This window comes from Stegodyphus dumicola, chromosome 3 (assembly GCF_044657685.1).
Source record: "Stegodyphus dumicola isolate Sdum_Otavi_A_Nest chromosome 3, ASM4465768v1".
Taxonomy (NCBI): domain Eukaryota; kingdom Metazoa; phylum Arthropoda; class Arachnida; order Araneae; family Eresidae; genus Stegodyphus; species Stegodyphus dumicola.
In genome coordinates, this window is record NC_140770.1 from 111,221,002 (window position 1) to 111,242,909 (window position 21,908).

Genomic DNA, 21,908 nt, shown 5'->3' on the forward strand with positions numbered 1-21,908 from the left:
AGTCTGCTGGGTTTTTTAAACCAGGAATATGCTCCATCGTGTATTGAAATTCCTGTAAATATAACAACCAGCGTGTTACAATATCTGGCTGTTTGTCAAGACTAATATGGAAAGTCAGAGGTTTAGCATCTGTTAATATTATACATTTTTTTCCATACAGATGTTCGTGAAATTGCTTTACTGATCTGAAGATTGCATAAAGTTCTCTCCTAATTGAAGGATATCTAGCCTCAGCAGGTGTTAAAATTTTTGAGTAAAATTGTACTGGGAAAAACTTATCATTTTTTTGCATTAATATGCCACAAATGGCTGATCTAGAAGCATCGGTTACTAAATATAAAGGTTTATCATTTTCTATGTTTTTTATTGTGGGTTTTTCTAAAATTAATTCTTGTATTTTATCTAATGCATTTTGTCATCTCTCGTTCCACACGAATGGTATATTCTTTCTTGTTAAATTTACTATTGGCTTGACAATTTCTGCATAATTAAAAATTAAGTGTCGAAAATAATTTACCATGCCTATGAATGTTTGAACCTCTTTCACATTTCTTGGCCTAGGAAATTTGGCTACTTTCTGAATATTCTCCTCTGAAGGAGCAAAACCATTCTTATTAACCGAAAAACCTAAATACGTAATCTCTTGTTTACATAACTGCAATTTGGCTGGGTCTAACGTTAAATTAAATTTTTTAACTTGTCAAACACCTTTTGTAAAATAATTACTAGTTCATTTATACTGTTAGCTGCAACAATTATGTCATCTAGAAAATATTGTAAATTTGGACCCTGCAATTCACCTAAACATTTTGATATTAGAGTATAGAAATAAGCAGATGAATTTTTTGCACCAAAAAGTAACCGAGTTGGTTGAAAATTGCAAAGTTCCGTGCAAAAGGCTAATTTTTCTTTATCTTTCTGATCTAACTTTATTTGAAAAAATGCTGACTTAAGATCTAGCACACAATAATAACTTTTACCTGCTATATTATGCAAAATATCTGAAATCTTAGGTAGACATATTTGATATGATTCAATTATGCAATTTAGCAATCTATAATCTACTGCCATTCTAAATTTTAATTTGCTAGGATCAGTATTAGGTGGTGCTTTCTTTTTGACAAAAATGACTGAAAAACTGTAACTCGATGTCGATGGCTCTATAATACCTGCTTCTAACAATTTGGCTATCTCCTCTTGGGCATATTTTTTAGCAATGTGAGGAATAGTGTATGGTCTAGTTTGAATTGGAAAGTTATGTAATAAATTAAATTGTGGCACGACAGCATCAGTCTCACCTAGAGTGGTGTAAGATTTTAAAAACACAGCTGAATTTTTCATGAGCATTTCAATGATCTTATTTTTTTGTTCTGCTTCTAAATGACTTAAATCAAAATCATCTGGACTTAATTCCTCCTTTCTTAATTTTTTAATTTCTTTTAAAGTTATATGGTTAATCTGCAAATTTTGTTGCTCTCTAGGTTTTTCAAATTGTTTTTCTTCGACTTTATATACCTTACCAATCTTTTCACCCTTTCTTAGAATAATTATGGAATTGGAATTGTTTTCAATTATGGTGAATATATATTGCCTGTCACTTACTTACCTCATGAACTGAATCAGTCATACCTATCTTGCCCACTTTTCGCCTGTCTGGTGAGAACATTATTTGCTTTTCTTTCTGCATATTAATTGGAATGCTTAACTTTACTATCTCTGCTGTATTTGACGCAATTCTGGTATTCAATACTACTCTTACAATACCCAACTCCTCTGGTCTACTATTCTTGTCTACCTTTTTGCATTAATGTTAGTACAATTTTTTCTTTTGTCCAGAAGATCAAAATATGTGTTATCAATGATTAACTGACTTTTATCTGCATTTACAAGTATCTTATTTTTTTGAATGAAATCATACCCTAAAATCATTTGATAATTTGTATTCCAATTATGTTGTGTAACAAAAAATTGGTTGGCAAGCCATTTATTTCCTAAACGAAATTTTAAGTTTACAGCAGATAAATATGGGATTGTAGCATTATTTAGCGTATGTATTCTTACAGATCTGCTTAAGTAATGAATCTTTGCATAATTTTTTATTACCTGCAAGGTGTCTGGCTGTATTAAGCTTAAATTTGCACCTGTATCGAGTAATGCTTCTACCACAAAGTCGCCAAATTTGATTTCTATTACTGGTAATTCTGTGATACTATTAGTCTGGCAAGAAGCTACCAATTTTTGTTCATTACTTTCTTTAATTTGTGTTGGAATCTTTCATGTGTATTTGGCCTATTTGAGTTCCCTATTTTCTTAATTTTGTCTTGTTTCCCCCAAATTTTTTTATGGGCACTTGAGTAATACTTTGTGTATCTGGGAGATCTGCAAGTACCCTTCATTAGTTTAAATTATTTCTACGAGTATTGTATCTTCTGTATTGTGGCCTACTTCTATTACTGTTCTGTGGTCTATTACCTCGCGTGAAAGCATACTGACTATTATATCTATTCCTTCTATTGATAAAGTTACCCCTATAAAATTCTGTGTTCTCACAGGAGACAAGCAACAAAATATTAGACCAAGCTACATAAAATTATGAGAAATAAAAAAATAAAAAATAAATAAAAAGAGAATTGGCAAAAATTGGTAGAATTAGCACTTCTAATATACCATAAATCTCAGTATACAGATAAACACTATGCCATCAGTTCTAAAAGTTTGAACAGAAACATCTGTGTCAGTAACCCTGACCTTGGTCATTAAGAGGAGAACAGATTTTCCCCTCCTTCAACTACTGTTCACATAAAACAGGACGCATGATACAAATATTAATGAATGACTAAATTAAAAGGCATTTCAAACCCAAAAGGCATGGCAACTTTCAAAATAAACTGATTTACTGAATGACACAAAAGTTGTCCTAATATTTGGCTCATACTTTACATAAAAGTTTTAGTAAAAAAAAAAAAAATCTCTTTTTAATTCTTTCTTCCAAATTGAACACCCATCATTAAGCCAATGGATATTAGACTGCTGCATGCTCTGAAATACAAATATAAAGTAGCCTTTTAAAATCTATACTAGAATTTCCGAACTGTCAAAAGATTATTCACGAATTTTTTAAACGTTTTAGCATAAAATCTCCTGTTTGGAATACTGCAAAATTGTGGGAGGATATATCTGAGAAATGATTGGCATAATTTAAGGCCAGCTACTATATTTCATGGCTGCAAATTTGAAGAATTTCAGATATCACTACCAAACGGTAAAATTTTCCAATTACTGGAATTTGTGAAAAAAATGTGGACAGATGATTAAGTGAAAATGATATAACAGAAGATTTTAATTGTGATGACAATATCCCAATCACAGAAGGCGAAATCTTGAATACAGTTTTAATCCAAAAAAATACTTCTGCCGATAGCAAAGAAAGTGACACAGGGGTTGTTGAGTATTAAAAGGCCTCATAGCCTTAATAGAGTTTAGTGGGAGTTCACACAGAAATTACAGGACATGAACAATGGAACTTTGCAGCTGAACATGAAATTATGTCCATCTATAGAGTATTAGCCAAAAAAAGGGGGGAAGCAGCTTTAAGCAACTTACATTGAAACACATGTTTAACAAAACAAATGTTCATCTTCATATATATATATATACACTATATTGATTCCCTTAAAGGATTATTTTGTGCTGTTTTGTGTTATTCCCTTTATTTTGATTTCTTTAAAGGTCATAAATGCTTCATTTTCATATATAACTATTTCACGTTTTTTATTTTGTCATTTCAACATGTCACCTTACTACATTTAAACCGATGATCTAAAACAGGAAATTGTTAAAGTCCTGATAATCCAGATCTTGGACTTTGCACTGTATTCCTTATTATTTAAAATATTTTGCTTTCTTATTTTCTTTAATGAGCTAAATATTATCTTAGTGAATAAAGTTTTATGAAAATAGAAATAAAAATAATTGATTATACAAATTTAACAAATAAATGTTCAATATTAAACAGTTCTTCATAAAAAAGTTAGGTTAGGAAACACAGCATATATGAAACCCACGATAATTACCTAATAAGTGCCAATTCATGAAATGTGTTTTAATCATTTAAAATTTTAAATAAAACAGATACATATTTTATTATCCCTTTAATTGCAGAAATACATATTCTACAAACTCTGCTTTGTTAAAAAAATTAACATACTTATGGAGATATGAACACAGATTGCTTTTCCAATTTAAAATCAACACTTTTGCAATATGGTCCCCTTTTCAAGATATATTTTACACATTTTTAGAGTATATTATATAAATAATACATATCCCTGTTGCAATTAAATTCCTACACATAAAGGATAAGTATTTGTCTATAGGTTATCAAAATGATTCATGTAAGGAAGAAGTCAAAACATAGCTGCCAATCTTGAAATATGGAAAAGTGAGAGATTCTGGAATGAAAACTGAGGATCTGTGGAAGGCTTTTGTGCTGTTGCGAAATGTTATTTAAAATTTTTTTTTTATAATGCATATAATTCAGGTTACTGAATTATTTACTATATGATTCTGATGCAAAATATATCAATATTTAATTGGATATGCAAAGTTTTATGCTCATTGGCTAATTTCATTTCGTATTTTTTTGGGGGGGGTGGGGATATTTGGAAAGTTCTCTTTAGGAAACACAAGTTTTCATTTAGTAAGGTTTTAAATAGAATGAAAAAAAAATTAATAATTAAAATACATACTAATGTGTGAACAAGTTTAGCAATGTAGTATTTGCCAATGTATTGGTTTTACATCAATGTTTGTTTTTTATAAATGCTTCATTAATGTTAAATTAACTGATTAAACAGCGGTTAAATCCTAATACACAGAACTAAAAATACCTATAGATGATTATAAGAAATAAGTAGACTTCTGACAAATTTAGTAAGATGATCGTTTGGCAACTCAAGGGCTAAGGATGCCTAACAGAAAAGTTGTGTTCATGGAAAGACTTGTATTCAAGGACAAGGGAAATTTACTTGTATTCACGCTACACATTGAGGAAACCAACAATGCAACCACTCTATTTGTCTGGATGTTTGAAGAACTAGCATTCTGCGATATTAATCACTCAACCATTGATGGATGATGAAGCTATAAATTTAATAAGAATACTTTGAAAATCACTAAGATTAAGGGAATGGAATTTGCACAATTTAAGTTTTATTAATTCAATAAATTTAATTTAAGCTGAGAAGCCTTTTCTCTAGTAAAGGCTAAAAATTAAAATCTAAGAGATTCTGTGATCTATAAGGAGAATGGGAGATGTGATGACGTGGCAGTTATGGAGCTCAAGAGAGTTGACAGCTACAGTTGTGATATCGGATGACAATAAGCACTTTTTGTAGTACAATATTGTTAAAATGAATATTTAATGCATTCAGATTCTTAGAAAGATGCACAAGTTGAATTAGCATTAGCACAGAATTTGACCAAGTAGAGTACACTTACTTTTAAATTTAACAAAGTCGCTATATTAGGTAAATTACTGCATTCCTTGCACCTAAATCATTTTACACTAGGCTTCATAGACAAATACCAAAAATGAAATGAAAAGTTTAAATGGCAGTGCTAGGGATGAGGCACATGCATCACCCACTTTTTGTAACTTTCACAATGAAAATTAAATAACTCTAAGCATGCTAACCACAATAAATGATATTTCTTAAAACAACAACAAATTATATATTTGCACAAAGTGTAGAAACAGCAGGCAATACTTTCAGCTTTTTATTGCTTCGAATACAATTTTTTCGGACTGCATTCATAGTTTCGTTTGCTCTTTTAAGTATCCTGTAAAGGAAATCAAAGTAATTATCACTAATCATACATAATTTTAAATACATTCTTATACTTCACTTTCATTCATAGCCCCTTTCATGAAATCTTATACATGATTATAATAAAGCCAGATAAATCCTTACACAAGGAGAGCCCACAAAAGATACCCTACAATCATAACTTCCCACAAGACAAATATTCACACAATTAAAAGTCAATATGACTGGACATGCCCTGCATGAGAAAATATTTTCCCATGGTTTTTAATTTACATGAAGCAAATTCTTATTTCAAAATTTCATTGCATTATGTATGTTTTAAAATAAGTTCTTAAAATGAAGTTTATATTGATAAATGCTTATAATATATATATATATATATATACTTGCACAGAAGAGGAAAGTAAAAAGGCTAATGCTTTAAAGCACATTTTATACTGCAGTTCCAGAGTATAGACGTTACGTCAAATACCAAACAGGTCCCTCTTTTTAGTTTACTACTTTCGACTTTTATGCTCTGCATGAGATAATTTTACCATTATTTTCATTTAAGAAGAAATTTTTTACTTAAAAATTTCATTACATTAGATATGTTTCAGGATAGAAATAAATTCTTAAAATTATGGACTTTGTTAAGTTTACAAAGAAAACATATCAGGGATGCTGGCCTCACTGTTTTCCTTAAGTTCTATAAAATTATGAAAAGTATGAATTGCATTATGCATCATGAATAGAGAACAATTATAATTACATTATTAAATTATTTAACAGCACAGAAAATTCTGCATGCATTAAATTTACTATGCAGAAAAAAATGATTTAAATTGAACTTTTATTTCAACAAAACACAGCTATTCTACTATAATTATGAAAATATTTCTCTGCACAATCAGAAATATTGTTACAACAATGAATTAAAATAATTTGTTAATTTTCAACTCTTATGCTTTCACATACTTTATTTTGATAGTCCCTTGAAATACTAATATTTAATCATTATACTAACTTGAGAATTTTCAAAAATTCTACTCTTATCTCTCTAAAAAGTTTTACTATGTCAACTTTTATCAAATATCTTCCCTTCCCCTGACAGTAAGAAGAAATTACAGAAGTCAATTTGAAAGTCTAGAAAGTGTACATAGCCAAAACAAGTGATATCAGCCTATATACTGCATAGTAAATATAAGGTTGATGAAATAATGGGTTACCAACCATCTGGCTGAAGAAAAGTGTTGTTAGGGGTCGGTGAGATATCAACTGGTTATTAAAATAATTTTAATATTTGAAAGAAAATTCCATAACTGAAACTTTTACCAGTAACTGTTAAAATACCCATTTTTTGCCTTAATATATTTCTTGAATTATAGTGAACTACTTAAAACTGGACCCCATCTTAAAATAAGGGAGGGACAGAGTCAAGGAAAATCTATATAAACTTGGAGATTAAGTTCAGGAGCTTATTTCAGAATATTGAAAGATCTGGGCAGAGTTTTGCTCTTTAAATATGCTTTGTATAACAGCTGTGCGAGTACTTTTGTGGAAAGTTCCACAAAGGTCTTTAAAGTATTTCTTATGGAAAAATTAGCTTTATCATGCTGCCACTGGTTCTGTGTGCATTCAATCCATTATGAACCCGACCGCATCTAGCAAAAACAATTGTGATCTATGTTCATAAGAATGTGCTTTATGTTCATGAGAGCTTTATCATTGTGGCATTTATCAAAGCCGCCTTTTATCTTTGAGAATATTAGTCACATTACAAATTTATTTAACTATATTTATACATATTTAATTCAGGATACTGAATTATTTTATAATAAAATTCTGATGAGAAATAAATTAATATTTAATTATTCTGAATTTTGTAATTTGCTTAAATTCATACTAAAATGCTGAGTAGGGGAAGGAAAGCTATTTATCAGCACCTTATGAAAAGTGACATTGTCTCTCATCAAATATAATGGAAATTAATAAGTAATCTACATACTTTTTATGTGGATATAAATTTAGGAATTTACCGCATATTGAAGAAAAGCAAAATTAAATACGAATATTAACTGATTAAACACAGGTTGAATCTTCACATCTACTTATGCAAATATCTATAGAAATTTCCAAAAAAGACTAACAATAAAAAGCTGGTTGATTCGGTCATTTACATCAGATGTGATTAAAAATCTAGGTTACTTCTTAACAAAACCAGGAGATTTGACAGCTATGCATTCAAATGAATCCCTGATACAGCTACAACCATCTCCCAGAGGTGAACTTTAGATGGAAATCTTTTTTTAATTAATTAGATGATCTGGTTTTTTTTTTTTTTTTTTTTTGACAGGTGCAGTCTTTTCTATAGGACAGTGCTCAGACAAATATGTCTAGCTATAAAAAATTTTGGTTTGAGAAACATTCATCTGGATTTGGAGTCTTGCCATGGCCACCTAAATCCCCAGATACTAGCGTTACTGAATACATCCGCCAAGGCATGCACAGTAGAATACAAAATTCTACACCTCCAAATAATACAGAATGACAGACAGCTCTATATCAAATTTGTGTTCATTTCTGCAGTATCGCAGAGTCAACATCTTGCTATATTTCTTCAGTTCCCTAATGATGCACAACAATGTATTTACACTGGTGTACAGTCAAAAGTCGTTAATTCGGACACCCATAATCTGGACCTCAAAGCTACAAACTTTCTGCGCATGTGTCGCATTGACGCATGCGCGTAAGACCTTTACGGCTGCGAATATGCGTGTGTGCATAATACGTTTACGCATGCGCGTTTAATGTATAACGGACGGTATAAGCTAAGCTAAAATTATCTAATTCAGTTACTGTTGCAGATTGCGTTGTTCCTTAATCTTCGAATTGGATCCGGCTTATTATTTTTTACAGGCTGTTAGAGCAATTTTGTAAAAGTAAGCTTGAACTTTCGATTATGTCAAATAGAATTTCTGATATATATTTACTAATATGTAAAGGAGGTAAAATCCTAGTATACGGTGCCGCCTTGGTGAAATTTTGAAAATTATTGCCAACACCAAAAATGATCCCAAGAACGTCTATGTATATATACTATACATTATATACTATGTGTTATACATAGTACATATGTTATACATAGTATACATAGTACATATGTTATACATAGTATATACTTTGTATATACACTATATACATAGTATATACTATGTATAACTATATATATTTTTTGAATGACCCGTTTACTACTCATCGTATATGCCCCGTTTTTACTGACGTTTTTACTGATCATAAAGTCGCCAAATCCCATGTGCACTGGATACTAGGATTAAACCGTAAAGGATCTACAAAGCGAAAGTATGTTTCAAAGTCCATTAAACAAAAAGTGGAATTGCTGCAAAAAATGGATAAAAGCATATCCTTCGTTTCTCTAACTATTCTGAAATCTGTTTATCAATTTCACGCTGATTTGCGGCAGGGGGGGGCAATGAATTGGAAGTTGATCTGTCAGCACTATCCTTATCTTAAGGGCAGATGTTTTTATTTTATTTGGCTTATAATTCCTTACTCAATGTAGTATTTCATCTCGATGTATTCCGTCTTTGATATAATTTAAATCAAATTCCTTGTCATTATAATTCGCTTCCGATAGTGAAGAAAGTGACACAGAGTTTATTGAAAGCGAAAAAATTTCGATTGACAAATTAGTCGGTATTCTCGACACAGCAATTATAGGACTTGAACAGCGGAACTTTGTAATTGAAGAAGAAATTATGTCTGTTTATAGAATTAAAGAGAAAGTATTATCACATAAAATGAAGCAACTTAAACAACTTATATTGAAAGAAATGTTTAATAAAATAAACAAATAAATATTAAGCTTTTTTTTTTTTTTGTAAATTTTGATACCCTTTAGATCATAATTGTTCTTTATTTCATAAATTACGGTTTCATATTTTTAATTTCATAATTTCTGCATGCCATCTTACCAGATTTAAACTGATGATCTATAATCTGGAAAAATCGATAATCCGGAATCGCCAAAGTCCCGATGAGTCCGGATTAACGACTTTTGACTGTACCAAATTTTATATATAGTTAAGCACTTGAAACCTGTGTTATTTCATCATCAAAATGTATTTATTAAATCTTTGTTGATACTTATTTAAAAATTGTAAGACTTGTGCTGTTTATCCATTTTAACTTCACACAATACCAATCAAAAACCAAAATTCAACTTACAGTCATATTGAAAATATGTAACAAAACATTTGGTGCCATTTTGCTTATGGCTACAAAGCCTTGAAAACTGCAAATTACTAAAAGGAAAATACCAAACTGATCACAGCCTGTTGCAGAATACACAAAATCTGCAAATCTTTTTATATGTGCCACATATTTTTAATCAGTCTGCACCTTTCAGTTTACATTCTCATGGGAAATTTAAAATGTTTTACACATTAAGAAAAAGGCAAAACGTTTGGCTGACAGTTATTCAATTATGAGATTTTTTAAGGGTTACAGGCAAAAAACATCGAGGATTAAAATGTCGTGATGAAAACAACGCAAGGTGAAAACGTCATCATACAAAACATTATCATTGAAAATAAAGCAATTAAAAGATTTTGCAGTTTAAAACATCATTGTTGAAAATATCATGGTAAAAATAAAGCACCTACAAATCATTGCATGATGATAACATCACAGACATGTGTTTTTCAGGCTTTAAAAGTTGTAGATGCACATTCACACAATGATTGAGTGCAAAAGTAATGAGGAATATTTTTACTTTTATGTCTTTGAACTAATGAATAAATTTTTGCTGAAAAATTCAGAAGGAAACTTAAACATTCAACATCTGGGAAAAAAAAAAAAAAAAAAAAAAAAATAATGCTAATAGCAGTTAACATAATTTTATAATATGATAATTCATTAATCAATTTTAATAGAGGTAACCACATACAACTACTCATCTTCCTTTTCCTGATCTTTTTTAGACTATGCTTGCTTTTCATGAAAAATTTACCAGGAAAAGTTTTTAAAAAATTAATAAATTAATGGTTTACTATTAATGGTTACCTTTATTAGTTAACTATAAAAGCTTAAAATTCTATTAACTGCTATACCTAGAATCATTTTCCTACTCACTTTCAGTCTTTGAATGCTTAAATTTCTTTTTCTTTTTTACTTCCTTGTACGAAGTAAAAAAAAAAAAAAGTATTGTAATCGCGAAAAGCTTCAGGCAGCATATTTCAATGAAAATATCCATTCTGGCCGCTATCGAATGCAATTTAACAATGTTTTTGCATGACATCTGTACGTAAGGACAGAATAAAAGACTCTTTTCCTCCCAAAAATTTTTTGTGTATAGGACTGCTATAACATGTAGATGTGCACCTTGTATTTTGGTTTCAATCGGCCGCGCCAAATGTATATAAATATATTTATAAATATATCCACTCTGTTACCCGGCTCAGTGATCTCAGTTTCTTTACTCTTATATGTTTGTAAATTGTACATTTTTTGCTTTAAAAATGAGTGAATTATGTTGTTTTTATCTTCCGGTTAAGGGTTTTAAGCCTTTAGTAAATCTGTATGCAATATTTTTAGAATTATTAACAATTTTAAAATTGTTTAAGTGCCGCTAAGCCTAATTTGATGGCGGCCATTGCTCTTGTTTACATTTGAAACAGCTGAGTAGCGGATTTGTTGCCAATCTAGAGAAACTTAGCTTTGCAACAACAACGATAATGCCTTCATTTATTATTTAAATCATGCTTAATCCTTTCTGGAATTTTTTCGAGGAAATAAGCGTTTAAGATTTACTTTATAATTTTTAATACAGATATTTTGAGTTTTTATGTATTTTTGCCTTCTCACAAAGTGAAAACTGAATTAAATGAATGAGAAATACTCAATCGTCTGTGAAAAACTGTTTCTTTTTTGTTTTGTTTGCTTAATTTCTTTTATACATAGTTCTAGCTTTATTATAGTTGTTCTTGCCGAAGATAGCTCGAACTTATTTATTGATACTTAACTTCAGTAAGTGGACTGTAATATTAACAATAACAATTTTATTTTAACAAAAACAACATTATTGAATACTAGCACACGCATGTGCTTATAGTTATTACCTATTCAACTTATTTAGCTAAAAGCGAGCACCCATATGCTCTTACATCAAGTCAGAAATCATTCATACTAATAAAGCAAAAACGAAATAACTTTAGGGTTACACTAAAGCCAAACTCTGCTTGGCGTAAAACAATGCTGCCAAGCAATACTCTTTCAGACACCGAACATCCCGCCCGGCGTTGAAATATTAATTTCAATACAATAAGTAAAATTCAAAAAAGTAATAAATGTTCATACAATACAAAATGATACAATGTAAATTAATGCACAAATTATAATACAAGTAATTACAATGTGAAAAGAACAAATATGATAGATTACAATTCAAACCTTCAAATAAACATAAAAATTCGTACATTATTTCTCAATTGGCAGTACAGCAATTTTAGTAACTGCTCGTTTATAAATACCATTTTTGGTTTTGACAGAGACAACTCGCACAAGGTTGTCTTCCCATAAAACACATCTACAATTCTCCCAGAGTCGTAGCTAGGGTTTTCAGTGCCCAGGGACAACTGAAGATTTCGTGCCCCCTACTGCTTGCCAAGGATGGAAAACATTTAATTTTAAAATGTCGTAACATCAGTTTGGCACCCCTTGGATTCTGCGCCCGGGGACCCCTCTTGCCCCCCTCTAGCTTTTGCCCCTGAATTCTCCCTAAAAACCATTTTCAGGTAGGAAGATTTTCTTCCTTAATCACTACCATATCCCCTATTTTAATATTTTGTTTAGCAATCATCCATTTATTTCTTTGAATCAAAGTGCTCAAGTAATTATTAGTCCAGTTCTTCCATATATTTTGTACCATTTTTGTAGTTTTTTGCCATAAACTAAATATTTTGTACCATTTTTGTAGTTTTTTGCCATAAACTAAGTCTGTTATTATCTACTTCTGTTAAATTGGGTTCAATTATTGAATTGATCAGTCGACCTATAAGGAAATGACCAGGGGTCAAAACATTTAAATCATCAATATTGGAAGTTAACGGTGTAAGAGGGCGAGAATTTAAGATTCCCTCTACTTGAACTGCTACTGTCAAAAATTCTTCGTAGGTTAATACTGAATTTCCTACTGTTCGTTTAAAATGAAATTTAAAGGATTTTACTCCTGCTTCAGATAGACCATTAAAATTTGGTGCTCTTGGGGGTATAAACTTCCATTGTATACCTTCCTTGGCTAGAAAAGTAGCTAAAGTTCCATTCTGCTTTAGAAAAATACTCATTAATTTTTTTATTTCTGTATTTGCACTAACAAAGTTTTTTGCATTGTCACTAAATATTTTTTTTGGTTTACCTCGTCGGGCAAAGAACCTCTTCAGACAAGCAATGAATGCTTCTGCGGTTAAGTCATTGACAATCTCTAGATGAATTGCTTTTGTCACCATACAAACAAAAATACAAACATAATACAGTCAAAAGTCGTTAATCCGGACTCGTCGGGACTTCGGCGATTCCGGATTATCGATTTTTCCGGATTATAGATCATCAGTTTAAATCTCGTAAGATGGCATGCAGAAATTCCAAAATTAAAAATATGAAACCGTAATTTATGAAATAAAGAACAATTATGATCTAAAGGGTATCAAAATTTGCAAAAAGAAAAAGCTTAATATTTATTTGTTTACTTTATTAAACATTTCTTTCAATGTAAGTTGTTTAAGTTTTGCTTCGTTTCATGTGATAATACTTTCTCTTTAATTCTATTAAACAGACATAATTTCTTGTTCAGTTACAAAGTTCCGCCGTTCAAGTCCTATAATTGTTGTGTCAAGAACACCGACTAATTTGTCAATCGAAATTTTTTTGTTTTCAATAATCTCTGTCACTTTTCTTCGCTATCGGAAGCGAATTATAATGACGAGGAACTTGTTTTAAATCATATCAAAGACGGAGCATATCGAGATGAAATACTACATTTGGTAAGGAATTATAAGCCAAATAAAATAAAAACATCTGCGCTGAAGATAAGGATAGTGCTGACAAACCAACTTCCAATTCATTACGCGCCCGCCGCCGAGCAGCGTGAAAATGATAAACAGATTTCGGATTTCAAAACATACTTTCGCTTTAGATCCTTTACATATTAACAAATATATATCGGAAATTCTATTTGATATAATCGAAAGTTTAAGCTTACTTTTATAAAATTGCTCTTACAGTCTGCAAAAAATAATAAGCCGGATGCAATTCGAAAATTAAGGAACAACGCAATCATCAACATTAACTGAAATAGATAATTATTTAGCTTATACGTCCATTATACATAAAATGCGCACGCGAAAACGTATTCTGCACTTGCGCACACTCATATGCGCAGTCGTAAAAGGTCTTACGCGCACGCGTGAACGCCTCTGCGCATGTGTCAACGCGGCGCATGCGCAGAAAGTTTTTAGTTTTGATGTCCAGATTATAGATCATTCCGAATTATGGGTGTCCGAATTAACGACTTTTGACTGTATATCTTATGATAGTTACCCTTGCGTTGCCCTTTGTACTTTATCAAAAATGGGCCGCAGTAATCAATAGCACAACAATTAAATGTAAAGTTAATATTAATTCTCTCTTTAGGTAATTCTCCCATTAGTTGTTGAGAAATTATTGGTTTTGCCTTAAAGCAAATTATGCAGCTTTGGACTATCTTTCTAGCTATATTCCTGCCATTAATGGGCCAATAAATTTGTCTAATAGAATTTAATAGTGATTGTGGACCATTATGAAAATCCTTTTCATGAAAATAAATAAATATAAGTTCAGTTAACTTATTCTTGGCAGGCAAAATAATGGGATGTCTTTGACTATAACTTAAATTAGAATTCTTTATCCTACACCTACCCTTAACAGACCTTTTTCATCTAAGAAGGGATCAAAATATTTTAACTTACTCCTTGATGTTATCTGTAGATCTTTCTGCAACAAAGAAATTTCTTCTGCAAAATACCTACCTTGGATATATTTAAGGAGTGTATTCCTTGACAACTCCATTTCATCTATACTAATACTACCTGTTCGTTTCTCACTTGTGTTCCTACAGTTGTAGATAAATCTGAAAAGTAAACTAAGAATTCGTATTAGTTTCAAGAAATCATTAGTTATTTTTAGGAAGTCATCAAAGAATGAATCAGTTTTTAAAGTCAAGAAGGAAGTCGTAACTGGTTTCAGTTCTGAAGAATAAAGCTCATCACTAAGTCCATTTTTATCTTGAAAATTGTCCTTGTTTAAAAAATCAGGACCTTTCCACCACAGCTTGTTAGATCCAAGAGTTGTAGCATCTGATCCTCTGGAAATGATGTCAGCTGGGTTCATTTCTGAAGACACATGTCCCCACTGATAGTTAGAAGTAAGTTGTTGAATTTGTGAGACTCTATTACTCACAAAGGTTTTCAAAAGATGCAGTGATGTATTGATCCAGGCTAAATGCTTGAATCTGACCAGAGCTTAACGTCATCAATTTTGAGTTTCAAAGCTTCTAAAACCTTTTGCATAAGTTTGGACAGGAGTAGACATGCTGATAGTTCTAATCTAGGAATAGTCATAGTCTTTGCTACACGAGATTTGCTACAAAGAAGTTTACTACAATATTCACCAGGGCTTGTAATGCTTTGAAGATATATCACTGCCCCAAATGCCTTCTCGGAGGCATCCGCAAATCCCTGTAAAATGAGCATTGAAAAGGTCTCTTTTAAAATGCAACGAGGTACTTGTATATTTTCTATACTCTGAAGAGTTTTAATAAGCACATTCCATTCATTGGCAAGAGGTGGTGGTAACTGTTCCACCCAGTCTATCTTAAGCAACCAAAGTGCTTGCATGAATATCTTTGCCTTGCTAATAATAGGACCGAGTAGGCCTAAAGGATCATATAATCTCGCTATTTGAGATAAAACATCTCTTTTCGTAACATCAGGCTTTTCATTAACAGTAACTTTATATTGCAATGTATCCTTATTATTATTCCACAACATACCTAACGTCTTCACAGTTGTATTACTATTACGATCAAATGAAAAATTCTGTAAATCAGAGTTCTGAGAATCAAAACTAGTACACCACTTGTATAGCTTCATTCCTCCTCTTTGGAGCAATTCTGTCAAATCTTTCTGGAGCTGAATGCATTCCTTCAAATTCGAAGATACAGTAAGACAGTCGTCTACATAGAAATCTTCCAAGACCACTTTCGATGCTACAGGAAAATCCTTTTCTTCATCCTTCGCTAACTGTTGAAGAGTCCTTTGTGCCAAATATGGAGCACATGCTGTGCCATAAGTTACCATTTTGAGTCTGTATATTTCTATAGGCTTATCTTCATCTTCCTTCCAAAGTATTTTCTCATATTTGGTCTGCAATGGCAATATTTCAATTTGTCAAAACATCTTCTCAATATGGGCAGTAAATGCATAAATATGCTTTCTAAACCGTATCATGATGGAAAAAAGTTCCTCTTGAATCATTCCACCTTTACATAATATGTCGTTCAATGAACAACCGTTAGTAGTTTTGGCACTCGCGTCGAACACAACGCGTAACTTTGTTGTTTTACTATCAGGTTTCAGCACGTCATGATGAGGAAGAAAATATCCTCCTTCAGTTTCAGAATAGTCTTCCATTCTCTCCATATGATTTAATGATTCATATTCCCTTAAAAATGAAACATAAATTTCTTTCATTACAGAATCACTTGACAAACATTTCCACAATTGATTCAGTCTTTTTTCAGCGATTTCCTTTGAATCCCCTAATTGTATGTTTTCACCAATATCTGGCTTGAACGGCATTTTAACCACATATCTTCCATCCGCATGCCGGTAAAATGAGTTTTTAAAAAGTTCGTTGCAATAATTTAATTCAGAATTAACTGTAGATTTAGTTTCATTTACTTCTTCAACTTCCCAGAATGACTTTACTAAGTTATTTAACGAATTAATCTCTGTTGACAAAAAACAATAATTTAAGTCATAATTTTTTACATTTGGAATTCTAATGCTTCCAGAAACTAAAAAGCCGAAGCAGCTGTTTTGAAGAAGTAACTCATTATCTTCTAAACGTATTTTATCTGTTTTTAAAAATTCAAAAAATAATTCCGCACCTAATAATAAATCTACCTTTTTTGCCTTGAAAAATTCATCATCAGCTAACTTTATTCCTTTCGGAATATTTAATTTCAAAATATCAATAGATTTCGATGGTGTCATGTCAGTTATTTTGGGAACAACTAATAACTCTATTTCCCATTCATTTTCCTTTTCTAAGTTCGATAAACGCATCTTTATTTGCGATTTAACATTCAAAGTAGTGTTGCCTATTCCACTAACTGGAATAAATGCTCGTTCTTTTTTTATTCCTAATGAGTTCATAACACCTACAGTACAAAAATTAGAAGTCGAAGCTGAATCAAGCACGGCTCTAAAAGGAATTCGTTCATCATAAACATCACGAAGATAAACAATCGCTGTATTTATTAACACAAATTTAGATTTATTTGCAGCTGCTATCAAAGTTGTGTGGGGGGGAGAGGGGCAGTCCTCTTTCCCATTCACTGACGAAAGGTTCAAGGTCAATTCATTTTCTTTCGATGATTCATTTTGTTTTTCGTCAATTTTATGTAACAGCGAATGATGTGTGTCTTTCTTACAGACATAACAGCTAAATTTAGCCTTACATTGCGATAATACGTGTGATGGAGAAAGGCATTTAATGCATAATTTATATTCTTTAACAAAATCATACCGCTCAGAAACAGAAATACTCTTAAATTTCGAACAATGATAAATTGGGTGTGGTTCTTTAAATATAATACACTTTCGAAAAAGGTTTGTTTTAGTTACCAAGGATTTTGAATTTCTAGAGCGACTTAATTGATTTGATACTTTAGTAGCATAGCTCTGCTTAGGAAAACTAACTTTGTTTATTTCTTCAAGAATGCGAATTCTTTCTTCGAGAAATTCTAAAAATTCATCAAGTTTGGGAATTTCATTTGATTTTACGTTTAGTTCAAATGCTTTTCTAGATTCTCTATCTAATTTATGCAATAAAATATTTAATATCAAAACATCAGATAAATTATTTCTATCAAATTCTAATACACTTAAAGATCTCAAACATCTTTTAACATTATTTACCAGTGATCTCAACTGAGAAGGTGAGTCATTTATTTTTTCAAAGTTCAACAAATTATTAATAAAGGCATCAACTACTGCTCTTTTGTTTTCATATCTGCTTTCAAGTGCAGAAAATAGCGACTCAAATGTATCCTGACATGATTCTAACATTTTTGCTTCACCTTTAAGTGATGCTTTCAAATAAAACAGTTTCTCAGTATCATTTAAATTATTATTATCACCAATCATAGACATAAATTGCACTTTAAAATTTTTAAAATCTTCATATTTACCATAAAATTGAGGAAGAGGTAAATCAGGCAGTTTAAAATTTGATTTAGAAACAGTTTTGGTTTCAAATTTATCTTTATTATTTGTTTCACAATTAGAAAGAAAAATTCTAAATCTTACTTCGAACTCTTCAATGCTTTCTTCCAATTCTTGTGTAATGCTTAGATTATCCTTCAAGTCAATTTCCTCTGGCAAATTGGTGTATTCCACTATGAGTTGTTTAACCCGAAATTTTAATTCCAACAAAGAATCTAATTTAGTCTTCATAATAACATCATGGTTGAGTTTATTCTCCTGTATTTTATATTCATCAAGGAATTTTATCAAAGCTCCGAGTTTCGTTTTCACTACGCCGCGTTGGCGATTCAATGAAACAATATTAGTAGCCATATTCTTCTCCGGTTCGACGGACCAAACTGTTCTTGCCGAAGATAGCTCGAACTTATTTAATGATACTTAACTTCAGTAAGTGGACTGTAATATTAACAATAACAATTTTATTTTAACAAAAACAACATTATTGAATACTAGCACACGCATGTGCTTATAGTTGCCTATGTAACTTATTTAGCTAAGAGCGAGCAACCATATGCTCTTACATCAAGTCAGAAATCATTCACACTAATAAAGCAAAAACGAAATAACTTTAGGGTAAGCCAAACTCTGCTTGGCGTAAAACAATGCTGCCAAGCAATACTCTTTCAGACACCGAACAATAGTATTTGAATAGAACATGTGGGAATGATTAGATAATTCTTTCTTTAAATGATATAAATTTTGTGCATTCTGAGTTATAATATGAATGAAATATAACACTGGTTAGTAAACCTAGAGCCAGAGTGTCGCTATGGTAAACAAAGTGAATTTTAAAGAATGCATTTATTCTATTGTGGTTTATGCGCTGTTGGCGAAGTAGGTTTAATTCAATCTAATATGTTTAAATGAAATGCAAGAAAAAATGCGTATAATTTAATATTCCGTACAAGGAAGTCATGTGGTGTACACATCAGATTTTTTCCTTCAGTGAAACTGCATTAGTTAACTCTTCGCACTTGAGCGGCCAGACGATTTGGAGTGTCAAAGCGAGTGGCGCCTCCCCAATTTGGAATGTCAGCTGGTGCACCACCAGACTGATTCGAAGTCTTAAATCAAGTGGCGCTGGTACGCTATTTTTCGACAAAATCCACAGTCGCATATCGACAGGGCAACACATTAGGGTGGAAAGATAGGGCTGTCACTTGTTTGACTATGAGGGGTGACACAGGAATGACGATGGTCAGAAGAATTACACGAGGTGGTGTGGATATAATGGTCAAGAAACCCAATATTGTATTAAACTTGTAAGGATCTTAAGTTTTACTAACGTTTATTTTATTTTAAATCTTTACTATCACTTCTTATTTTCTACTTCCGGCCAGAATTATAAGCGTGAAGGTTTTTATGCAAAGTTTGTCTGGCGAACGCCAAGTATTTAAGTGTGGCCTTTTTGCCAAGCGAGAGAGAGGAAGCAGTGAGTTCGAAGCAGGCCGCTTACCTTAGAAGTTACGCAGTTGCTATTTGCCTTCCAGGCCAGAGGTTTTAATCCTCTTGATAAATTAAACGTATTGTAGTGTTCACAGTCTCTGTGCTACATACGCTTCCTGTTATTATAAGGCCAATCTTCCACGTGTATTATTCTAAAGTTAAATTAGAGTTTAGTTTTATTTTTATACTTTTACGTTAGACCCCGAGTGGAGGGTCAGTGTATTCCGAAGTACGGAAGTTATTGTATATAGAGAAAAATAAAGGGTTTTGTATACCCTTCGTCTGTATCCTGTCTACTTACCACAATTAGAGAACATAGCTTTAGTAAGCTCTCTGTTCCGAGTCAGGTCCTTGTATGTTCCCGAAGAAGGTTAGAAGGAACATTGAACCTGATAGTGGCGCCCAACGAAGAAGAATAACCATGGCCGAGTTTCAAGAAGAACCTGTGCTGCCTGCAGAAACGGCTCAGAATCCAGAAATGCCAGCTGCCGCCCTGGAAGGATTCGGTTACATCGTCCAGACCATGCGCGCTTCGATGAAACCAGAAGCAACGTTTAATGGAAACTCACCGGTAACCAGTTTTTTGGAAAAATTGGATGACCACTTCATGCTCTACCCCGTGCACGAGTTTCAAAAAGTTACCTTAGCTACCAGCGCTTTGAGGGGCCAAGCGCTTAACTGGTTCAAATGTATAGGCAGAAGTCTCTTGGGTCAAGCAGGAAGTCCCACCTATACTTACGAAAATTTCAAGACTGCCCTACTAAAAGCCTTCCCTGTTGTAAGGGATCGTGCGAAATTAGAAACGGAACTTTTTAGTATATATCAACAAAGAATCGAAAACCTCTCGAGCTTTATTTTAAGAAAAATTCACGTTTTCAAGCTCTTGTATGGAAACCGTCCAGATCCTGAAATAATTCAAGTGATTTTGCCGAGGTTACTACCCCAAGTGCAAGACTTTATTGAATTAAGAAATCCGACTAAACTGGAAAAGTTATTTGAGCTAGCAATTCAGTTTGAAAGTAGAAGAATGGCGGACGTCGAAAGAAGACGCCAATATCAACAGCGAAACCAATTTGGTACGCCAAGACTACAGCAAACTCAAGCATACGGCTACGGAGAAAAAGCGAATCAGTGGGCAAGGAAACCCGAGCATTCAAAAACAGCCAGCGAACGTCGACAGTTCAATAGCAACCCAGGAAAAAAGTCTCAAGGCCAGGGGAAAAAGAAGGAAAGCACGGAAAGGAAAAATAATTTAAACTAAAACGGATTTCTGCTCACGAGAGGGTGCGGAAATCCGAAGGCCACGAAAACCCCTCTTCCTACAAGTTAAATACAGTAATGGTGAAAAATTTGACTCTTCCGAAGATTGAAGTCTTGGTGAATAATATCCCGGCCACCGCACTCCTGGATACCGGCGCGCAGTGTTCCTGTGTGGCAGAAGTCTTTTTTAGAAAGTATTTTCGCAAATACCACATATATAATGCGGATAATACGACAGTATTAGCGGCGTAAGGAGAAAAATGTAAGTGCGTAGGTAAAGTACCTTTGTATATCCGTAGGACGAACAAGTAAAGGTGATGTTTTTTATAGTAAAGAATCTGCAAGCACATTTAATCTTAGGAATAGACTTTCTTTCAGACGCACAAGCTACACTGGATTTTAATGAAGCGTCCCTTAAGCTGACAATGAAACCAGTGCGTGTAGAAAAGGTTGAACGGCCAAGGTTAAATCTTGACCACCTGCCTAATGACGAGCATGATAGAATCCGACAAGTGGTAAGTGAATTTGCTTCGTTATTTAGTGATATTCCAGGATTTACTCAGGTTACTAACCATAGTATTGACACCGGAGATGCATTGCCAGTTCGTCAAAAACCATACCGGTATGATAAGAATAAGGAAAAAATTATAGAATGGCATATTACCGATATGCTACGTAAAAAGATCATAACGCCCATCTCAAGTAGTTATGCTAGCCCGGTGGTTTTATGTAAGAAAAATAATGATTATCCTTTGGAGCATCCAAAAAGGTGGAGATTCGCTATTGATTA

The 21,908-nt window shown here is 32.4% G+C and overlaps 1 protein-coding gene across 2 annotated transcripts in view; it reads right to left on the minus strand.

The window, feature by feature from the left end:
- Positions 1-4,648: 4,648 nt before the first annotated feature.
- The window catches only part of LOC146998065 (uncharacterized), a 78,318-nt gene continuing 61,058 nt past the window's right edge, over positions 4,649-21,908 (minus strand). For both annotated transcript variants that reach the window (XM_085813197.1, XM_085813198.1), the window contains exon 6: positions 4,649-5,841. In XM_085813197.1, coding sequence (XP_085669323.1) covers positions 5,730-5,841 — 112 coding nt within the window. In that variant the 3' untranslated portion in view covers positions 4,649-5,729. The remainder of the gene's footprint in view (positions 5,842-21,908) is intronic.